Here is a 20,322-nt window from a genome sequence, read left to right as displayed (position 1 = left end):
TATTGCATGTAGCCTTCTTTTCTAAGAGCTGTCATCCTGATTAATTTTGGACTGGACAGTTGTTTATGGTTACCTGCAGAAAGGAAGATGAAAATTACTGTTAGCTGCCCTATTGCTAGGGTCTGGGTTCTAATCTGGAAGGCTTTTTTAGGCATAGCTGTAAACGTTACATCACAGAAATGTTTTTGGTGACTTAAATTGTGTTTTCCTAGATAATATTCACGTGGGTGGATATCTGGAGTGCTGATCTGGTAACTGGCTGCAGTGTAAATTGTGTACAGAACTGGGATCCACCTGCCATTTCTAGGGAGAGATTTTAAAGGCAGATAGGATTTTAAAAATATTTTTCTTCCAATAAAAATTAAGAGATACTAGGACTTTCTGATTCTCAGACCAGCCCTCTAAAGAGGCGTGTTCTTGTCATTGATAGAGCTGACAATAAAGCCCACTAGTTTGTCTGTATTATGCTTTTTAGATAGATATGCAGTTAGGTGAGGAAGTTAACTCCTTTAAGCTGTTAAATTCCAAGACTTTGCAGACAATTAGAAGCTCACTGTCCACTCAGCAAGACAGACAGATATTGCTCTCCCCTTTTGGGAAAGTGCTAGACCAGTGCTGGGGCTTGCCCAAGTTCACACAGTGACTTGGCAGTAGAGTGAGGTTAGGGAATCTGCAAATCTGACTGCCTTGTCACTAGGTTCAGTGTTGATATACTGTTGTCTCTCGGATGAGAGTATGTCCCATGTGCCCAGCCAGATTTACCTTCTCACAAATACATCCTCCTGTTCTGGATTGTTTCAGTAGTACTCCTCCTTGCATGGGCAGGTGAAAACAAGTACCAGAACAAAATTTACTTGATGTTCCTCCACCTGGCTGGTGTTGGGAAGAGATTAAAGATCTTGGGTGGATTTTACAATGCTGCTGTGTTTATATCTTGCCACAGTGTGGTGCCGTGACACTGTGCACTGCCTAGCTAGGCAGTGTTTCTGTACAGGCGGAATGGCTGCTTCTATACAGAATTCAGCTTTTCCATATTTGTATTCCAAAGTAAATGGCTGGCTGGTTTTCGGTGAGTTTAATGTAGAGATTCTCTCCTAGCTGGTCAAACTGAGTAGTGTCACGGTTTAATTTCCCAAATTAAAAAGGTGACTGAGTTCTCTTGTGCCTTCGGCAGATCAGGGTGAATCATGCACGCTGTGAGGAAGTTGTATGAGCTGCTGAATAATATTTTGTGTGTGTGTGATTTCCTTCTTACATGTATATGAAGAACACTTGACTGGAGGGCATTGCTTCAGGCAGCAGTATGCTGTCGGTGAAGCAGACCTGTGTGCTTCTGTTCAACATGTAAAGCTGGCCTGTGATAGGGCCCCACAGAAATCCTTCCTGATGGCAACCTCTCTGTCAGAATTTCATCTGCCCCAGCTATTGACTTTTGGCTCCGTGCCTACTTCTCTGTGGTGAATAGTTGGAGAACTGACAAGTTTTTTCCTTATTTTTTACTTAGTTAAGATAAAAATGTCATTAAATCATATCTCAGTAAACATCCCAGTGTCAGGTGAGTTTCTGTATATTGGTCTTGGTGAAAATGCAAGCTGGACACTTTTTTCCCCTCTTTTCCATCAGGTGGTGAAGGTAAAACTGGACGTGTGGTTGATATTCGTGGCTGGGATGTAGAGACCGGACGCAGTGTGGCCAGCGTCACGTGGTCTGATGGTACCACAAATGTCTACAGAGTTGGACACAAGGGAAAAGTGGACCTGAAATGTACTGTGGAGGCATCTGGTGGCTTTTACTACAAAGAGCATCTCCCAAAATTAGGTGCGTAGAGACAAGTCCTCTGTTGAGAAATTCTGATTCATGCCGTCATTTCGTGACACTAAAGCCAGTTTGCTTGGAAGACAGAAAATCAGTAGGTGGTTTTATAAAGTTCCCGCATAATGTGTACCATTTGAAAAAAGTAGTCCGTGTGTGAACCCAGAGTGGTTAGTAAAGTGGTTTGGCCTTTCAGTGGTAAGATTGTGCAAGACCATCAGATGCCCACAGCTGTATGCCAAGGAAGGATCTTCTGCCAAGGCAACTTCTTGCTGCTGCAAATGCATGTAACTCCCTTGGGAGTGCCTGCATCTGTCAGCAGATAATTTAACCCAGTGTCAGTTTTGTTAATCCAAAATTTTTCATTCTTCAAGCAAGCTGTGGTCCGACTGGTGTTCACTATGCTTTTAGAAAGCAAATATTTTTGTTCTGGTGGACCAAAAAGTGTGTTGAAGGGGAGTGTACAACAGGGAGATTTCTGAGCTGACAAATACTTGCCCAGCAGGGGCGTTAGTAGAAGTCATGGAAGAAGGCGATGTCTATATTGGCAACTTGTTGCAATCCACCTTTCCTCTTAACTCTAATGACACTAAGAAAACTACTTGTGTTTTTGGACTTGCAGGATTTTTTACTAAGGTGTAATTTGGTTGTATTTTTCTAATGGGGTGGAGGGGCCATCTTTTGCTCCCCTGAAGGAAGACAGAGAGGTCTGTTCTTGAGTTTGCAGCAGCAGAATCGGGTCTTTCTCATTCTTTTCTCTCCCTGACCAGCTTGGCAAGAGCATGAGGAAAGGGAAGGGTTGGATGGCAAGCTTATTTCCAGGGGTACAGCCTCTCACTACACAGGAAGGCTAGGAGGGTAAAGCACTCCCCAGAGCAAGCTCTGTGGCTGCCTATGGAAGAGAACTTATTTTGAGTACTGTGTGGGTGTCTGCTGAACAACAGTTGTGGGTGACTGAATTGCTAAGAACAGCTACTGATGACTGACATGACATGAAGAGGCATCATTCAAAGGCATTCCCCTCTCTGGGAAGGGACAAAATTGTGTCTTGTTAGAACTACCTCATGTTTAACCCATATCAATATCAAATATCAATATCCAGTTAGAGCTCTCTACATAGTGCTGCCCCATAGAGTGTGTAGTGCATATTCCACAATAGAAAAAGGGGTTTACGCCATTCTGCCCCAATTAAGCCTATGTTAATTTGCAACCCTTGTTACAAAGCCAAATGACATGTATGTGGGTGGTATCATTCTTCTTTTTAGGAAAACCAGCTGAACTGCAGAGGAAAGAAAGCACGGACAGGCATCCATTCCAGCATGGGGACAAAGTGAAATGCCTGCTGGACATTGACATCTTGCGGGAGATGCAGGAGGGCCATGGCGGCTGGAATCCTAAAATGGCTGAGGTATGCTTCTGCTTGCTCCTATTCTCTCGGTAATGTATCAGTCACTATCTCAGACTACATAGGTAGGCAGTGGCTAGGAAGTTACCAGAACATCTTTGTGTAACATGTTACCTTCTACATTTATATTGTGTTGACTGAATCACAAATACAAATTCTTTAGTGGTAGGACACTGGAGTCAGATTTATTTTTAGGCTCAGATAAATCTGTGTTGTATGAGAATTGCCTCGTGGAGCCCTGCATAATTTCTAAGAGTCTACGATGGGTCAAAAGACTTGCTCAAAAGTCTTGGAAGCCAGTGCAAAAAAACTAATGGCTGGTTTGTTTGTTTTCAAATGAGCCGTGGATCTGTTCCTTGGAGTTCTGGATCCATTCTCTGTTTGGCTGCTTTTGTACTGTGCATTACTACTAATGAAAGTTATGTGTTTTGTCAACAGTGGGCTCTATCCCTGGCCAGGGCTAAAATTTCTTGGTCCATATGGTGTTCTTGGAGCTTAGCCTGTTGTCTTGTCTTTAGTTTGAAGAGCTATCAGTCTGTTGTCACCTGTTGTCTAAAAAAACCTCAGATAGTAGAGGAAGTAAAAGATAGAAATGACACCTATTACTGTAGTATAGCATCTCAGGGGGCCATCATGGAAGTAAGTCTCCAGGGGGTTGTGAACATTCGGTGTGGGCTTACATTCAGATGAAATGGTAACAACTAAGTGAATAAATTTGCCATTTAAATTAAAAGGTCTGTGCTTTTTGTTTCTCCTTAAGTCAACTTCCTTGGCTTTTAGTAGTCTACAGATATCGCCCAAAATGTATTAAATTTCCTTCACATACTGAAGAAGGCAGTAATGCTGTTGTGCAGTAGATTTACTGCAAGACAAAAATCACATTTTGATAGTCATCATTACGGTAATAAGACCTGTATCTGAGCCTGTGTTAGTAACTTGTATAAAAGTGGCTTTTTGGAGAGGGAGGGAAGTGTATAGCCGCAAGCGACCAAAATGCCTGCTACACTGGAGTCAGTAAACTGAATAACCTGCAGGTCTGATTCCGAGACAGCTGTCTGAAGCCTTGGTAGATGAAGCAGTGCTATAAAATTATAAAGATACATTCTATATGTATCCTAGCCCAACCTGCCCTGTAGGTGAGTGCTGTTTTTGAAATCAGGCTTTAAAATGTCAAGACAAATTATGTCATTTCAGTTTCAATGTGGAAATCTACTAACTGATCATCGGTCTCTTTTTTTAGCCTGGCAGGCAGGGACTTACCATCTTCTGGCATGAACTTGAAGAACGCTGTCAGTGGAGCCATGAATTTTTTATTCCAGCTAAGGCTTTCATCCCCAAAGCTATAGTTTTTGAATGTTGCTGTGTAGCTAACATAGTCTGCTAGGTTGTTAAACCTCTGCACTTCTGAATTCCTGTTGTTGGTGAATGCAGGTATAGAGAGGGATATTAAACAGAGAAACAGTAACTTCCTCTCACCTCAGAAATCAGTACTTTTTGTTTCCTTCAAAACTGTCAGCTGCTTAGGACCTGCCAGAATCAACAGATATAGAATACTGCACTACACAACTATACTTGGTTTTCTGTAGTCTGCTGTGCCCCCTTTTTTTTTCTCTCAGAGCATGCCTTGCTGGTATTATACCGCAGAACAATGTTGTAATCTCTTCCCACCTTTGTCATTTGGAAGGAGGAGGACAATTTGTGCTGCATTTTCAAGGATTTTCGCACTTTGTATTCCTATCGCCCTCTTCCCCCAATATGCTGCTACTTTAGAAGAGCTCCTTAAGCAGGCTTTCCCTCCTTTTGCAGTAAAACAATGACTGCATCACATTTAAAGCAGGTTTGGGAGCACTGTTAGTCTGTGAATTGGAAATGGTGTGTAATTTAGCCATCTGTGCCTTGGATGCCTGCTTTCCCCACTATTAAGCAACGTGAATTATTTAGGGGGTTCCCCCTACTTTTTTTTTTTCCCCCTGTCAAAAGTTCATTGGCCAGACAGGGACTGTGCACAGAATCACGGACAGAGGGGACGTGAGGGTCCAGTTCAACAGTGAAACCCGCTGGACTTTCCATCCTGGAGCTCTGACTAAGGTAGGTGCTGATAGGTGAGCTTGGCCAGAATTAGAAGTGCTGCAGGGAATAGCTGTCGCTTTAGCCTGCTGTGTCTCAAGCAAGTGCTGAAGAAATACGCTGCTATTCTAAAAGCAGTAGTTCTAGGCAGAATTTCCTGCAAGCCATCGGAGCTAAGACAGATGGTTGCAGACAGTGGGCGTTGGGCTACTAGGCTGTCCAGTTTTATGAACCTTTGCATTTCAAATGTTCTAAGTTCTTAAGGTAAATTCCATTTCTTAATTTCAGCTGCTTTGAAAAGAGTGGTAACAGAGACCTACAGTAGCTCATCCTTCTGCAGCTACCTTTCATCTGTGAACTTTCTTCCACATCGTTTCCATTTGATTTTGTTTTCTTCCTTATTCTTGTGTCTTCATGATAGTCTCCTTTTTGCATCTTTCTTTGTCTCGCTTCTCTCTGATTCTTCTGGATGACCTGAATCTTTAATCCAGCTCTTCTAATTTTGTGTCTGCATTTCTAAAGCTCATAGCTCTGGCCTTCGCCAGAGATTTGAGGACTTGAAATGTGGATGATTAGAAACAGGGCTAATAGGTATAGAAGGAGCTGCTGGAAGACTACAAAATTCTGAAAGACCTGAACAAGGTCACAATGCTAAAAACTCCAATACCAATGGAAAATGCCGTGTCAGACTGTTTTGTGCAGAATTAGTCTGCTTTGAAAAGTGTGTTTTGACAGTGCTCCCTTCTCAGCTCAGTGAGCAGAGGGAGCATCTGGCAAATTACCAGTACAGATAAACTCTGGTTTCCCTTTTCTGTTTTAAATTACAAACAGATTTAACTTCCTTATTAAAGTGAATTAAAATCTCCAGTGCCAAGTCAGGTATAGTGAGGAGATGGACCAAGGGAAGTTCCATACGTACTTTATACTGGTAGTAATTATAAATGGTTTGAAGAAGACAGAAAAGAAGAAAAATGTTCTGTCCCAAATTATTTCCCTACTTAAATGCGCACTTGGCTTAAAACAGAAATACCCCAGCCCTTGGACTATGTTTATTTTGCAGTGCAGTGATTACAGATTTTTTGGTAGTCGTACTTATGTTTTGTAATGCCTTGTTTTTTTGAGTCGATAGGCTTTTTGTTTGGTTGGGTTTTCTGAGGGTGGGGGTGGGGTGGAGGGACTGATTGCACCGTTGTGTGTTTTTTTTTTTTTTTTTTTTTTCCTCCCCTGGCTTCATCCCCCAAAAGCTTATGACTTTCTTTTTCTTGTAGCTCAACACCTTTTGGGTTGGTGATGTTGTCCGGGTGATAGATGATATGGAAACAGTGAAGCGATTCCAACCTGGTCATGGGGAGTGGACAGATGAAATGGCACCTGTGAGTGCGCACCAGTTCCAGAACAGTCCAGTAACTTCCTGAGTTCTCCCAAGCAATTAGTAATAGCGACTGGGCTTGCATTGCCCTCCAGTATTCCTGCTGGTCAGTGAGTGCACAGACCTTTCTGGGACTGCTGAGGCCTTGCAAAATAAATGTTGCCTGGTGTTATTGGCTATTGGTTATGCACTCCTATTGCAGCACCCAAAGAAGAGCGGGTAAATGGGGAATCTGACGAAGGATTTGGCTATGAGTAAGCCAGATAAGAGGTTTTACTAACCAAAGTAAACAAGTCCTCTTACGCACCCTCCCTAATTCTCTGGAATGAGGCAGGAAAGTGGTCACGTGGAAAAATGGTCTGATCAGACCAGTATGGCTAAAAAGCAGAATACAGGTGTCCTCCAGGAGCAATTAAATGCACAGAGGAAACCTTTCCTAGTCCCAATTTTTATCAGTTCTCTCAGGGTTCTTCAGACTGTGTTTTGTTGTTTCACCACCTTCCTCTCCAGACATTCGTAATGTGTCTGGGAAACCCTTCTTATGTAAAACCAGTAATAGAGAAACTGCTGAGAACCCTCTGGTGTCCTTGAAGCAGGAGTTGTCTGCGAGTGTGTCACTATTCAGTGCTTCTTTTCATGCAGCAGGAGTGCCGCCTGCGAAACCGCTCTTAGAAGCATTGCGTTGGTTCTGGGATGCAAAGCATGCTGCATCTTACCTTTTAAAAATAATTTCTCTTTTTCCATTGCAGACCCTAGGGCACATCGGCAAAGTGATCAAAGTCTATGGGGATGGAGATTTGCGAGTGTCGGTTGGAGGGCAGTCCTGGACATTTAACCCAGCTTGCCTGACAGCCTACCAGAGAGATGAGGAAGCAAACCTCATGACAACGGAGAATGCAAAGGAATCGAAAAGTGAGATAGTGAGAACAGAGATGTCTGATTTGTCAGGGATCGTGAAATGGTTGCTCTGGTGTAACAGCAGCAACACAGTTTGGACAGTATTAAACTCCAGCTGCCTGTTCTTCCCTGGACACAGTTCCAAAACCAGGCTGTGCCTTACTGGGGAAGCAAAGCTGGCCTTAACAGGAAATACAGAATTTAGAACTTGGGAATGCTAACTGTAGCACTGCCCTAGGTTCAGTATTTGCTTCTGCCTTGATCTGTCTCAATTTCCTGTTCCATCCTGCTGTGTTTCCTGTAGGAGGGTACTAATTCTTGAATGTTTGTGAAATATTCCCAGGTCCTTGCGTGGAAGTGTTGTCATATCAATGATTATTTTGCCCAGTCTACCCTGAAATTGAATTTGGGATCACATGATGTGTAGAAGGGATTTTTTTTCTGGTTTGCACATCTGCTCATAAAATTTTTTGTAGCCTCAGCATACATATTTCCTTTAGATGTCAGGATCATGCAGGAGAGAGGACAGAACTGCTGGGTTTTTTGTTTTGCTATATAGGTGGGTCTTAAACTGTTTGGTCAAGTTAGACTTCAGGGAGAACTTACATACAAGCCCAAGCTTTTTAACTTTGCTCTGTCTGGAGAACTGTAACACCTCTGTCCTCTCAAGCACTCAAAAGTCTGTAATTAGAGGGCCTATCTGAAAGGATCTGTATTTCTTCCCTACAGCATCCTTTCCAAAACCATGCATTCCTCTTGAGATTATTTGCCCTTTAGTAGTGATTTTTCTGTGTTGGTCTTCTGTAGCATGGTCTCATGTCTTTTCGGTTCTCAAAACATCAGACTTGTAAAGCAAAAGTTCTGCGTAAGCCACAGATTTGTACAGCTCTTTGTGTGAGCTAAGTATTAGAGGTACAGCAGGCCCATGCTGTGGCTATATAGCTGTACTATGCCAACTGTAAGCATGTATACACATGCTCTTTGGCCCTCTTAACCTGTGGCCGTTTCTCATTCCTACCAGGTACTTTGGTTACTGTATTGGAGAAACTGCTGTCGCAGAAGACGGAGTCAGAGCATGCAGGCTGCCTGGTCATTTGTGCAGCACTCAACAATGCGGCTAAAGTTCGGGAGCTCCTTCAGAAGTACCCAGACAAGGCAAGTTTTGAAGACATCCTGAAAGGTTACTTTTAGTTGCTCTTCTTTAAAATACTGTTACAAAATTTTGTAGTCAAGTGGGGAAAAGGATAGGAGAAAAAGAATAGATTTTTTTTATACCTAGTATTAGCTCCTAACAGGTGGAAAATTATTTTGCTGCAATTTAGGATTCAATTTATATGTTAAATGTGCATATTTAATGGCTCCAGTTTGTGGCCTTAAATCTGAACTAGTGTTAAGTCCTTACAGCACACTTCCAAAGCTGGCTTTTCCCACATTTCCTGTATGGGCAGTGCACCTGTAGAATTAGGGGGAGAGGTATTTATCTATATGAAAACAGTAGCAAGATGTCTGAGTATCTAGCCTTTGTTCGAAAAGAAAGCCATGGGTTGTGTCTGGCTGAATGTGTCTGTCCTTAGATGACCTTGCAAAATGGTATTGTTGGAATCAGGAAAGAGAAAAGCTGCCCAGATCCTGATGCTGTGCATGTCTGTGCAGTGTCTTATCTCACGTCTGACTGGAGCAGGGAACTGGCCTTGACTTGTTGCTGAACAATTTATGTGCTTGCAGAGTGCCAAACTGTTAGGATCACATCTACTCAAATCACTGCTCTTTCAAGCTGCCTGTTTGAAGGTTCAAGCTCCTTCAGTGAGGGGTACAGGGTTTATAAACAGGTTAAAAAAGGAGAACCAGAGAACAAAGCATTTCAGCAGTGTCCTTGGAAACCATTGGTAACAAAACATAAGTTTTGTTGAGGCTATGTCTGCATGGCTGGCAGGAGCAGCTGGATGCGTGAACGAAGAAAACTAGAATCAATTCTGAAGGAACCCCTGTGAAGCTGATTTAGTGGTTAGTTGTCTGGTATTTTTTATAGGTCTTTATTTACAAAGTTAATGGGGCCTCTGGAGATGGGAAGAATAGACAAATACCTGTAATTGTCAAATTTATCCTGGATAAGAAAGTGTTATGAGTCAGGAATCCGTTATGATATTAGTTATTTTTATTAGATTTCTATTTCTATTCTATATTCTATTCTAATTTTTATATTAATAAATTAGTTATTTCTCTTAGAGTGTTATATACAGCAAGAGGAGGCTGGATTTGAGGCTCACTTAGTAGTGCAAGTTGGAATTGCTTGTCAAGGCCTTTTCAGCTTATATCAGCATTGTCTTTCTTGTGCAAATGGAAGAATAACACAGTGGCCTCTAATGCCTCCTTGCCTAAATGACTCACCCATCATTTTGAATGAATCAAAGGAAGTCTTGCCTGTCCTGCTCTCTGGACTGCTGCATAGAACCAGCTGCAGGGGAAAAAAAAAAACCAAAAGTTTGTTCTCCTTGCCAGCCTGCTGATGTTTTGCTAGCTCCTTCATCTCTTCTCCTTAGCCTCCCACTGATTTCAGTAGCTGCTGCTGCTTTTTTTTTTTCCTTGCCTTTCATACAGCCTTTCTTTGTTCTTCAGTCCCTTTAATTCTTAAAAAATATCACTGCAGCACTTCAACACTGTGATACGCCCTCCAGCCCTGTGCCTAGTAAAGTACCTGGAGCAACATAGAACAATGGGGACTTGGCATCTTCAAAGCCTTATGTAAAGCTAATTTGATCTCATCACACATTTTCCTATTGGGAAAAGAATCATTGGCAGAGATGTCAAGAAGTATTCTGCTTGCAGGCATAGAGGCATTTGGCATCAGAGCTGCAATTAGAGCCCTGGCTTCTAGTTCTGTTCACTTGCTTCTCCCTTCTTGACTAAATGTGCTGTCCCCTTCCCCTTTAGAAATATTCTGGGACAAAGTCAGTCTTGTAGTTGATGTACATAAAGCGGAGCCGACAGGGCACAGATTCTGCTTAGCATTTCTGAACCTGCAGCTGTTCTGCAGCTAGTGACTTCCATCCTGCTGGGCCTGCTCTAGAACAGAGCTAAGGCCTGAACACAAGGCAAGGTCTTTCCTAACCAAGCTGTTTGCTGTGTCTCTGCCCTTCCTGTAGGTCGACGCAAAGAACCAGGGTAGAACTGCACTGCAGATTGCTTCTTATCAGGGGCATCTGGATGTCGTGAAGATTTTGCTGCAGGCACATGCTACTGTCAACCTAAGGGATGAAGAAGGGGATACAGCACTGCACTACGCAGCTTTTGGGTAGGATATCTTTCTTCTTGCTGTCTCTAATACAAGACCTAAAAGGCTGTAAAAGGATGTTTCTAGATATAAATGGGCAGTCTGTGTGAAGGATGTGTGGCTGATGGAGGCTTTTCCCTGACTTTACCTTATGTTAGAAATTGGCCTTTGAGCTTCAGGGCCACAAGTGCATTTCTTACTGCACTAATTTAACCTTCATAGCTAGGTCGGTTTCCATGCTAGAAATTTTGGGGGTGGGGGGGAGGATCAGAACAAGTGATACAGAGGTTTTGGTGATGAGATATTTTTTTCAGGGGAACGGGAGGGTGGTGGGGTTGGTTGGGATTAGTTTGGTTGGTTTCTGTAAGTGCATATGGTTTCCAGAGCAAGATGAAAGGTTGAATTGTGTTGTCAGTTACCAGGGAAGAATTCATCATTAAGAGCGGAAGATTCTTGTTGATTTAAAGCAAAGAGAGAGCAGATTCTGGAGGACAAGTTAGGAAGGTTTTGGTGTATGTTTGGGGGTTTTTTTGATGCTAAGAGGAGGGGGGATGAGGTTGAGAGGATACAAAACCTGAGAAGTTCCATTGCCTTGCAAGGAGGAAGAATTTCCTGTCTGCACAGGGTTGAATCTAATCTGTCTTACTCCTTGCTTTTAAATCAGAAACCAAGCTGAGGTTGCCCGTGTGCTTATTGGTAAAGGAGCCAGTGCAGACCTGTTAAACAATGCAAAATGCACAGCATTGTATGTTGCTGTCAGTCAAGGATTCACAGAGGTGGTGCGGAGCCTCTGTGAGCTCAACTGTGATGTCAACCTCCCAGTAAGTTTTGGGTTTTGTGGGATTTGTGTGTGTGTGTGTTTTGGGGGTTTTTTTGTTTTTGAGGCAGGGAGGTGCTGCTTTATGTCTTACACCATTTGTTGCTTCGTAGAATCTGAAGATCATTCTCTTAAAATGCACTACTGTGCATTGCACAGAGGAAGTATTCCTCTAACTTCAGTACTCTGAAATTCCAGGTTTGGGTCTGCCCCTTCATCATCATGAGTCTGCTCAGCTCAATCCAGTAGTGTGCTCTCTGCTGTGCTGGGCTCAGGCTTCCAGTGAGAGCTGACCTGCTGCTAATGTGTGTTGTTGAAACACTCCTGTTCCCGGCAATAAAGAGTGATGAGATTTTTAAGACTTGTGTTTAGGAACTTGAAGGGCAGTGATGGTGAATTGGACCCAGCCCATTTTTAGGGTGTGCTGGTATGATGGTGGGACTGGACTGTGCTGGGTCAGTCTCTCAAAGCTAGTTAGGAACATTAGCACCTGTCTCCTCAGCAGCTGATATCAAGCCCTGGGGAAATGATTTCACAAAGGCTATGAAACTGCTGTGGATGCCAGTGATGTTTGGATGTTTGGCCTGGAGTTGATGTGTCCTGGTGACACTATCATCTTGTCTTGAACTGTCCCTCAGGGTGAGCTGTTTCATTTGACACTCTGAGGTAGGTAACCTGTATTCTGCTTTGGTATCCTTTTATAGGATTCCCAGGGAGACACCCCCCTGCATTATGCTATCACTGCAGATTACAAAGTCGTTATTGAGATTCTCACTGAAGTACCCAACATAGACTTCACTGTCCAGAATTGTCAAGGCTTCAACCTGCTCCACTATTCTGCTCTAAAAGGCAACAAGCTGTAAGTGACCTTTTTTCATTTTTACTGCTTTTACAGATGTTAACTTGTGTTTGCTGTCTTAACAGTAAGGTAGCTGATGTAGTTGTAGACAGCTAGGAAGAAAATGGTTGATTATATATTTCTTGGGTTTAGATATGGCTAGGTATAGCTGTTGCCCTCCTCCCCTCCTTCGTGCATTCACAGGGAACTGCTGTTGGCTTTCCCCATCCCATCTTTCTCATACCTCCCTAGCTTGGCTAAGAAATCTGTCTGCTTCTGGATAGTCTGCTTAGATGTTTGGGTTCACACATGCAAGGACAAGAGAAGGTCTGTAGTAAACAGTACTTGAAAAGACTGTGTCTAACTGAGAGCCTTTCGAATTCTTCCAAGGATAAATCTGCTCATTATTTTCATAGCAGTGTGAGTTTACCCTACTTTATTAAATGATAACTGAGGGCTTCTGTTTATTTTTGTAATTCAGTCTGTGAGATAGAGACAGTGCTCTGCATCACAGGTGCCAGTTCATGGTGCTGCCTATTAAGACATGAACATTCGTAACTACTGAGCAGAAGAGACAGGCCTGTCTCTTCTGCATTGTTTTCCTTCCTGATAAAGTGACTCTTCCATCTCTGTTAACCTCCAACACTCTAGAGCCATAAAGAAGATTCTAGCAAGAGCTCGGCAGCTGGTTGACTCCAAAAAGGAAGATGGCTTCACTGCCCTGCACCTTGCTGCTCTCAATAATCACAAAGAAGTGGCAGAAATTCTCATCAAAGAGGTAAGAAACAAAACTAAACCACCACCAACAAAGACTTCCATCTGTCCCACTCCCAAAACTCCCATTTCCTAAGTACTACTGAGTTAATGCTGGGACTCATAAGACTGTCTCTGTCTCTTTGAAGAGCTGGCATTGCTTGGCAGACTTTGAAGAACAGGGGTTGGCGTTCCTGGGAGTATTTTCCTTTGGCACTGGCAGTAGAGGAGAAGGGTATCCTGCAGGCTAGAACAAAGTGGGTTGTAACTGGAGCTTGCTGGGAAATGTTCAGTGAAGTGATGGGTATGAATGGAAAAGATTTCAGAATAGCTGGTAACCTGCTCGTTAAGGAGTGTGTAGATCCGTGTTCAGAACCTTCCTTATCTCATAGGTACAGGTCAGAACTCAGTTTCCCTCACTCCAGGTGTATGCTGAAGCTCCCCGGCTACTGGTTGTTCTGTGGTGGGTTTCTCACTCTTCATTTTCATGAAAGACTATCTGAAGGCTTGTATTTCATTTGAATGCAGAACAAAATATTTTTACATGTTTACTCCAGGTTATTTATCTTTCTTCAGTCTTAAGTAAGTGCTAGACGTGCCCCTGGTGAGCAGCATTCTTTAGCAATGAAAATGATAAACTGAAGGATGGCAGTCTAACTGGCATTTTGTTGTTGATTTTTGTGGAGTCAAAGCTAGCCTCTGTCTGCTTTCAGGTGATAGTGGCAATGAAGGTGACAGCTACATGTTGGCACTCCTGGGTTTTGTTTCTTCTCAGTGGTTTGTTGCCTGAGTTTCTCCATCATTACAAAGGGATCCAAACCACTACAACAAAGCTTTAATGGATTTACAAATGAGTGCTGTAGTGGAGCAATGTCTGTGAGCACTAACTACTTAGTATTATGATGGCTTTACTGCTGGCATAATCACTGTGTTAGCATAGCCATATCTTTAAAGGCTGTCTGTCTCTAACCCTTGCTGCTGCTGCCTTCCCCTGCAGGTTTGGCAGAGGGGCAGAATGAGTCAGATTTGAATAGGTTTTTCTCCTCTTTGCTTTGACGAGCGGAAATCAAAGCACAGCAGGCAGCAAGGAATTGCTTCAGAGGAGCTAGTCCCTGACTGTTTGCTTGGAGTAGTTCCAGGATTTGTTTGTGTCTGGGAGGTGACGAGTTGTCATATCCAAGTCATCACCAAGAAAATGTTATCTGTGTGTCAGTTGGGCACTTGGCTTCCGATCCTCCCTTTCTTGATATGAGGTGCGTGGGCCGTATGGCTAAGATACAGAGGGCTGGATCACATAGCGCTCTTGGAGATGTGTATACTGCTGTCTTGACGAAGATGGACTTGAGACCTGGGGCCTCAACAAGCACCACAGATGCAGCCAAACTTCTTCAGCCAAACTCGGCAGCAACAGCTCACTGTTGCAATTCTTCTCTTCAAGGGTCGCTGTGACGTCAACCTCAAGAACAACCGTAACCAGACAGCGCTGCACTTGGCTGTCATCCAGGGACATGTAGGGATGGTGCAACTGCTGGTCAGTGAAGGCAGTGATGTCAATGCTGAAGATGAGGACGGAGACACAGCCATGCACATTGCCTTGGAACGGCAGCAGCTAATGTCCGTCATGATGGAGAAGCGTGAAGGGGAGAAGGGGTTGTCCCTCCTTTCCAAGGTGAGCTTGGGAGTAGGAGAAATTCCAGCACCAAGGGCAGGAAAATGCTTGATGTTAGAATGACCGTAGATAGTGGGATCTAAGGGGACAGAGGAAGCCAGTCCAGATGGGGAGTGTGGAAACAAACCTTCTTGCTTGTGGGAAAGCAAGAATAGATCCTCTGAGGGTATGCTTGAATTTATAGCATGAAACTTCACATAGTCAGACAACAATTCATACTGCCTCCCCTGATATTTTTATTAGCATTTTGCGCTTCTTTCTTGACATGGGAAAGGTCATGAATCCAGTTGCAGAGCCAAGAGTCTTGGGTTTAATTCATGCCCCAGAACCACAGCAATTCATTTCTGTCTGATGGCATGGAAAATATGAGGATAGCTAACCACAAACACCCCAGTTATCGGCAGATGTAGAGCAGAATGTGAGAGGTGAGACATTTTAGGCTGAAGGATTTCTCTGTGTTCCTCTGTATTCATGGATATATAAGGCCTTTCAGGAAAGGCTTTAGATCTAGAAATCAGTGCGTGATATGCCAAGGACTGGAAGCTTAGTCTGGCTTTTTGGCAAAGATATTAAATTAGCCCTTCAAAGTGTTCTGCTATCCATGTAAATACCAACACATGCACACACCAGATTTGCAGTGCAAACCAAGAGTGCAAACATTGGTTATGCTTTATGGATGGAGTGAGAATGATTCCATTGTAGGGATGGATAATTTAGTACACTGGAAAATCTGGCATAGATTTTTTTTTTATTGCAATTTGAAATGATCAGAATAAACTAAACTGATATTCTGAAGGGCTGCATGCTGTGTGCCAAACCACCTATTCCTCTTTTCTGCCTCTTGGTGCTTGAAAAAGCCTAGGGCATTGCTCTTCCTTTCTGCTCGTTACCAAGCTACCAGTGTTGATAGCATGAGCTGATGGCTCAAGTGCACGGCCAAAGATGCTCCAGCCTCAGGTCCTCAGGCTTGTTCAGCCACTGACATTCCACAGACACCCCACACCAGCTCAGCAATTGCTTGCTTCTTCTGCATTTCTCTGCTGGCAAATTTGAGCAGAGAGGTCAGCAGCAAGGGTGGGTTTTATCATCTCACTGAAAGTCTGCATAACAGCTTTGCTAGCTGTTGGGTCTTAACTTGTGCTAGGGACAGCCAATAGCTAGTCCTAGATGCAGAAGGTCTTAAAGCAACATGAGGGATCGGTGCGTGTCGTTTCCAATACTATTTACAGTAACATTATATCTACATGCTGTAGACTCCTTCACGTCTAATTTTACTTGCCCTGATCTACATGCCCTGGTCATTTAAGTCAGTGGAAAACGTTTCTTGACTTCAAATTAGTTTGGATAACGTATACAAAAGCTTGGCTTTTTAAATAGCTGTCATGTAGGGGTCCATGCACCAGCTGTTCATCAATTGGTATGTACTGTGGTGTCATCAGTGTACTGACTTTTCACTGCCTGAATTGAATGCCTGTTACTATGATTAGTAATTATTAGCACCAGTTAGGACCAGTCTTATGCACTCTTGTTCCTGGAATGCAGGATTTGAATCTGCTGTTTACATGCTGAAGGATTTTTTTGTATTTTCAAAAAAGAATGCTAAATTGCACTTTCAAATTGTAAGTAAAAGGATTAAGACTCTGTTTAGAATTTGATACAGATCAAAGCCACATAACAAAGTTTTTCTATTAACTGAGAGTGTTTCTCAACATCTTTTAGCTGCAGGCTTCTGGCTTTCTTGGAAACGTAGAGCTGAATGTTGGAACTGCAATTGCATGTTACTTAGCACAAGAAGGAGCAGATATTAATTATGCAAACCATCGGGGAAAGTCTCCTTTAGACCTCATTACAGATGGAAGGATTGTCCAGATCGTCAAAGACTTCTCACAGAAATTCAGGTAAGCTATGTCCTCTGGAAACTAGCTACAGTATACTTCCTTGCAAAATGCAGAGTGCTCCCACAGCACTGTGGTGTCACTGCATGCAGCTGTTGTTCCAGGAGGGATGAAACATCTTTGAAACACTTTGGATGTTGGTCTGAGCATCTCCTGTTTCATCTGGAGCTGGTTGCTGACCCTGTGTTTCTGGAGCGGTTATTTAAGGGTGCATACTGCTATTTGAAAGAGTTGGGAAAAGCAGATTAGTACTGCTCAGTGCAAACTCAGCCTCTTGACTTAGAGAGCCCTGAGGCAGTCCAAGAAGACGGGCTAGTGAAGCCAAGAGCAACTTCTCTCTTGCAGAGTAATTCTGGGCTCTGTTTTACTTTCACTGGATTCTGCAGTTATAGATGTTTAAAGTCTAAACAGAGAGGAATTGCAACAAAAGAGTGGGCACCAGAATCCACAGAATTTATTCCGGAGCTAGATAAATGCTTGTTTTTCAACTGATAAGAGAAATAGCTGAGAAAATGCCAAAGGGAGAGTAGCAAGTTAAAGATGGCTTTATCTCAGGTTCTGAGGAACATTTGTTTGGATTTTGACTTTGCAAACATGAAAGCAGAGTTCATTTGATCTAAGGACACAGACCCACAGTCATGTTACCGCTGGAGGAAGAACCATCCAGCAGCCACTGTGATGGGCCATGCTTCTGGTCCACTGTGAATAGCAGGTGAAATGTGTCCCTTTAAACATCTTCCATAGGAATTTCGTCAGCGGAGTATATGTTGGCTTAAGGGGGTTTTTTTTGCTTAAAGAATGCCAGTTCTTTCAGACTGATATTTCTCATGACAGTGTACTGGTTTCAGCTTCTGTGTAGAGGTTCAACTGGAGGATTTGGGTGTGTGTCTGCAGAGTTAAGGTAGATCGAGTGCTGCATGCTAGATCATAGGCTAGATTGTCACCATGGTGTGACCCAGCATCGTGCACAGGAGCCGTCACAACAGCATAGTTTGCTATACCTTCTTAAGCTGCTTGGTTAGTCTGACTGAAATTAATAAGTCTAGAAGAGGAAGAGTATTTGAGGTTTATATGCATTTATAATGAAGCTGCTGCCACTTTGGTAGGAAGCTAAATAGCGGTTTCCTCCCAGAGACTTACTGACTTTGTATCAAAAGACCAAAAAGCACTCTTTCACAATACTCCTAGTGGGCCAGGGATTTCTTGGCAGTACTGAAGACATATGCTAGTAAATGACCATCCTTGTCCCTTCTGTTCAATCATTAATCATTCTTGCAGTTTAGGTAGTAGGTCTAGCTAGCAGATGACCAGCTGACAGGAAAAGTAATGGATGGATTGGATGCTGAGGGCTTTGGATTTGGGGCTTATAATGCCAGGACAGAAGTCTGAATCCAAGCCTGTGTTATGTAAGAGGCAAACTTACAGACAACCACCCCAGGCACTTTTCAGGAACATGCAAATACAGAGGATTCTTAGGGCTGCACTTTTTACGTAGCTCCTAAAAGCTGACTCCTCCCAGCAGATGGTTGTACTGTCAATACCTTACTGCTGCCCTCCAAAAGAGCAGTTTTAACTTGTGTAAATATTAGCCATCCCTGCTCTTTCCCTTTCTTTTTAGATAGATCTGGTCAGAATCCTAGCTGCTAGAGGCTGAGTTGGTCCCACTAGGGCAGTGAAGGTTCACAAGTTTATGCTACCTGAGCATATGCTGCTCTGTCTCCATGTGGAGTGTTTGCTAGGGATCAATACAATGTTAACTGGTTGCTGAAGGAGGACCTGGACTATGTGGCTCAAATTTTATTACATGCTCATGGTTGCAGGGAACAGCAGGTTTCTTCAGACAGCTCAGCCATCACCTGCAGCCTTCGCCGTGTGCATACCACCCCCAACACAATGACCAACCTTAGCGTCTCGAGTGTGGCAGTCCCCACGGAGTGCCTGGTCTGCTCAGAGCTGGCCTTGCTCATCCATTTCTTCCCGTGCCAGCACAGTATTGTGTGTGAAGGTAAGTCCATTCTGGTTTCTTTCCTTTTTAAATTTTTCTTTCCTGTTCCACCACATAGCTTCCCTAGCTGGACTCTCATAAATCAAACTCTGTTCAGACACAAAGCTATTGTGCTGTTTGTGTCCTGAAACAACCCCAGCATGATTTCAGCACCACCGTCTTATCTAAGATGTCCAAAGCTATCTATGAAAAGCACAGAATGTTCTGACTACCTGCTGATTGGGACCCCAGGCAGCTTTGCTTGTGCTTATAGATGCCCTGGATAATTCAGAAGGAAAGCCAGATGTTTCAGTTCTAGCTGGCAGTGCTTTATCCTTCAAAAACCTCCTGAGAAGGATTTCCCTCTTCTCTGGCTTTTGTTACTGGTTTGTGTTTCAATTGTTTTAACGGCAGCCTGCTCAGACATGTCAGCAAGTTTGTTATCTCGCAAGGCACTCACAGTCTGACCAGAGGGAATTTGGTAAGGACTGTATGCCAGAGCTGCATCCTTTTCCTTCAGAGCCAAGTGCTGTCTTGGTCCACAGTGCAGCAGTTCCAGTAGCACAGAGCATTGGGGACATAAAGGTGTTGTATTTGCTACTGGTGTAGGAAAGACTAAACCAGGAGGCTCAGGACGTAGCTCAAAAAGAAGGTGGTGTCCTAATTTTTGTGCAGAAACAATCTCTTAATCATCCAGTAAGGTCTCAGGTTGTTCAAAGCTAATGTTCTTGAGTGTGTCATCTTCCTCTTGATTCTGGCATCAGTGAGCTTAATTATAATCTCTTCTTGTATCATTCATGGTAGAATGCTCCAGGAGAATGAAGAAGTGCATCAAATGTCAAGTGACAATAACCAAAAAACTGAAACAAGGTATGTTTGCTGTTCCTACTGTTAAATGCTGTGGGAAGGGTCCTGCACAGCGTTAGTTTGAGCAGCACCAATCAATAGTTTTCAGTGAAATAAGTATAAGGAAGGGAGTTGATTTTTTTTTTGTTTTGTTGTTGTCGTTTTGTTTGGGGTTTTTTTTGGGGTGTGTGTGTGCTTGTTGCATTGACCAGCTTTGAGAGGAAAAGGTAGATTCTCTCGGGTCTTGTGGGCCAAGCTCAAGCTGTTTAGACAGGACATTTGAGGAAACTTGTCCTGTGCCTGGCTTATTTTGTGTATTGAAAGCAAATATCAGGTTTTCCACGTGTCAGTCTAACTGTTTTCACAGGTGGTGATTTAACAGCGAAAAACTGTGAGAAAGGAAAAATTACGTCTTGTGAAAGCCTTGCTTCTTCCTTGGCTGAAATTACAGTGCCTATGCAGGGCTGGCATTAGCCAGCTATCCAGGAATCATTGAGCTGGATTGTTTTGATAAAGCTCTTTAGCCCGGTTTTAAACAGATTGTCTCCTGTCCACATTACTTAGCGTCCAGAATGAGCGATGTTATGCATGTCAGCAAGCTAGAAGCAGGTTTGCACTTGCCTGCGAATTAATGCAGGCTGCCCGCTGAAGCTTTTTCCATAGCAGTTGCGATAGTTGATGTCTTTCTAGCTGAGATGA

At 43.2% G+C, this 20,322-nt stretch overlaps 1 protein-coding gene across 5 annotated transcripts in view; it reads left to right on the top strand.

The window, feature by feature from the left end:
- MIB2 (MIB E3 ubiquitin protein ligase 2) overlaps positions 1–20,322 on the top strand; it is a 50,525-nt gene that overhangs the window by 27,907 nt on the left and 2,296 nt on the right. For 3 of the 5 annotated variants that reach the window (XM_052792155.1, XM_052792156.1, XM_052792159.1), the window contains 14 exons: positions 1,624–1,818; positions 3,078–3,220; positions 5,198–5,305; positions 6,553–6,657; positions 7,403–7,565; positions 8,572–8,705; positions 10,694–10,842; positions 11,486–11,642; positions 12,343–12,497; positions 13,128–13,254; positions 14,668–14,898; positions 16,618–16,796; positions 18,614–18,798; positions 19,582–19,647. In XM_052792155.1, the coding sequence (XP_052648115.1) occupies positions 1,624–1,818; positions 3,078–3,220; positions 5,198–5,305; positions 6,553–6,657; positions 7,403–7,565; positions 8,572–8,705; positions 10,694–10,842; positions 11,486–11,642; positions 12,343–12,497; positions 13,128–13,254; positions 14,668–14,898; positions 16,618–16,796; positions 18,614–18,798; positions 19,582–19,647 (2,097 nt within the window). The remainder of the gene's footprint in view (positions 1–1,623; positions 1,819–3,077; positions 3,221–5,197; positions 5,306–6,552; positions 6,658–7,402; positions 7,566–8,571; positions 8,706–10,693; positions 10,843–11,485; positions 11,643–12,342; positions 12,498–13,127; positions 13,255–14,667; positions 14,899–16,617; positions 16,797–18,613; positions 18,799–19,581; positions 19,648–20,322) is intronic. The other 2 variants (XM_052792157.1, XM_052792158.1) reach the window with 2 other exon arrangements.

The sequence above is a fragment of the Harpia harpyja genome, chromosome 7 (genome assembly GCF_026419915.1).
Source record: "Harpia harpyja isolate bHarHar1 chromosome 7, bHarHar1 primary haplotype, whole genome shotgun sequence".
NCBI lineage: Eukaryota > Metazoa > Chordata > Aves > Accipitriformes > Accipitridae > Harpia > Harpia harpyja.
Note: the sequence above shows the minus strand (reverse complement) of the source record. Positions and strands in the feature narration are given on the sequence as shown.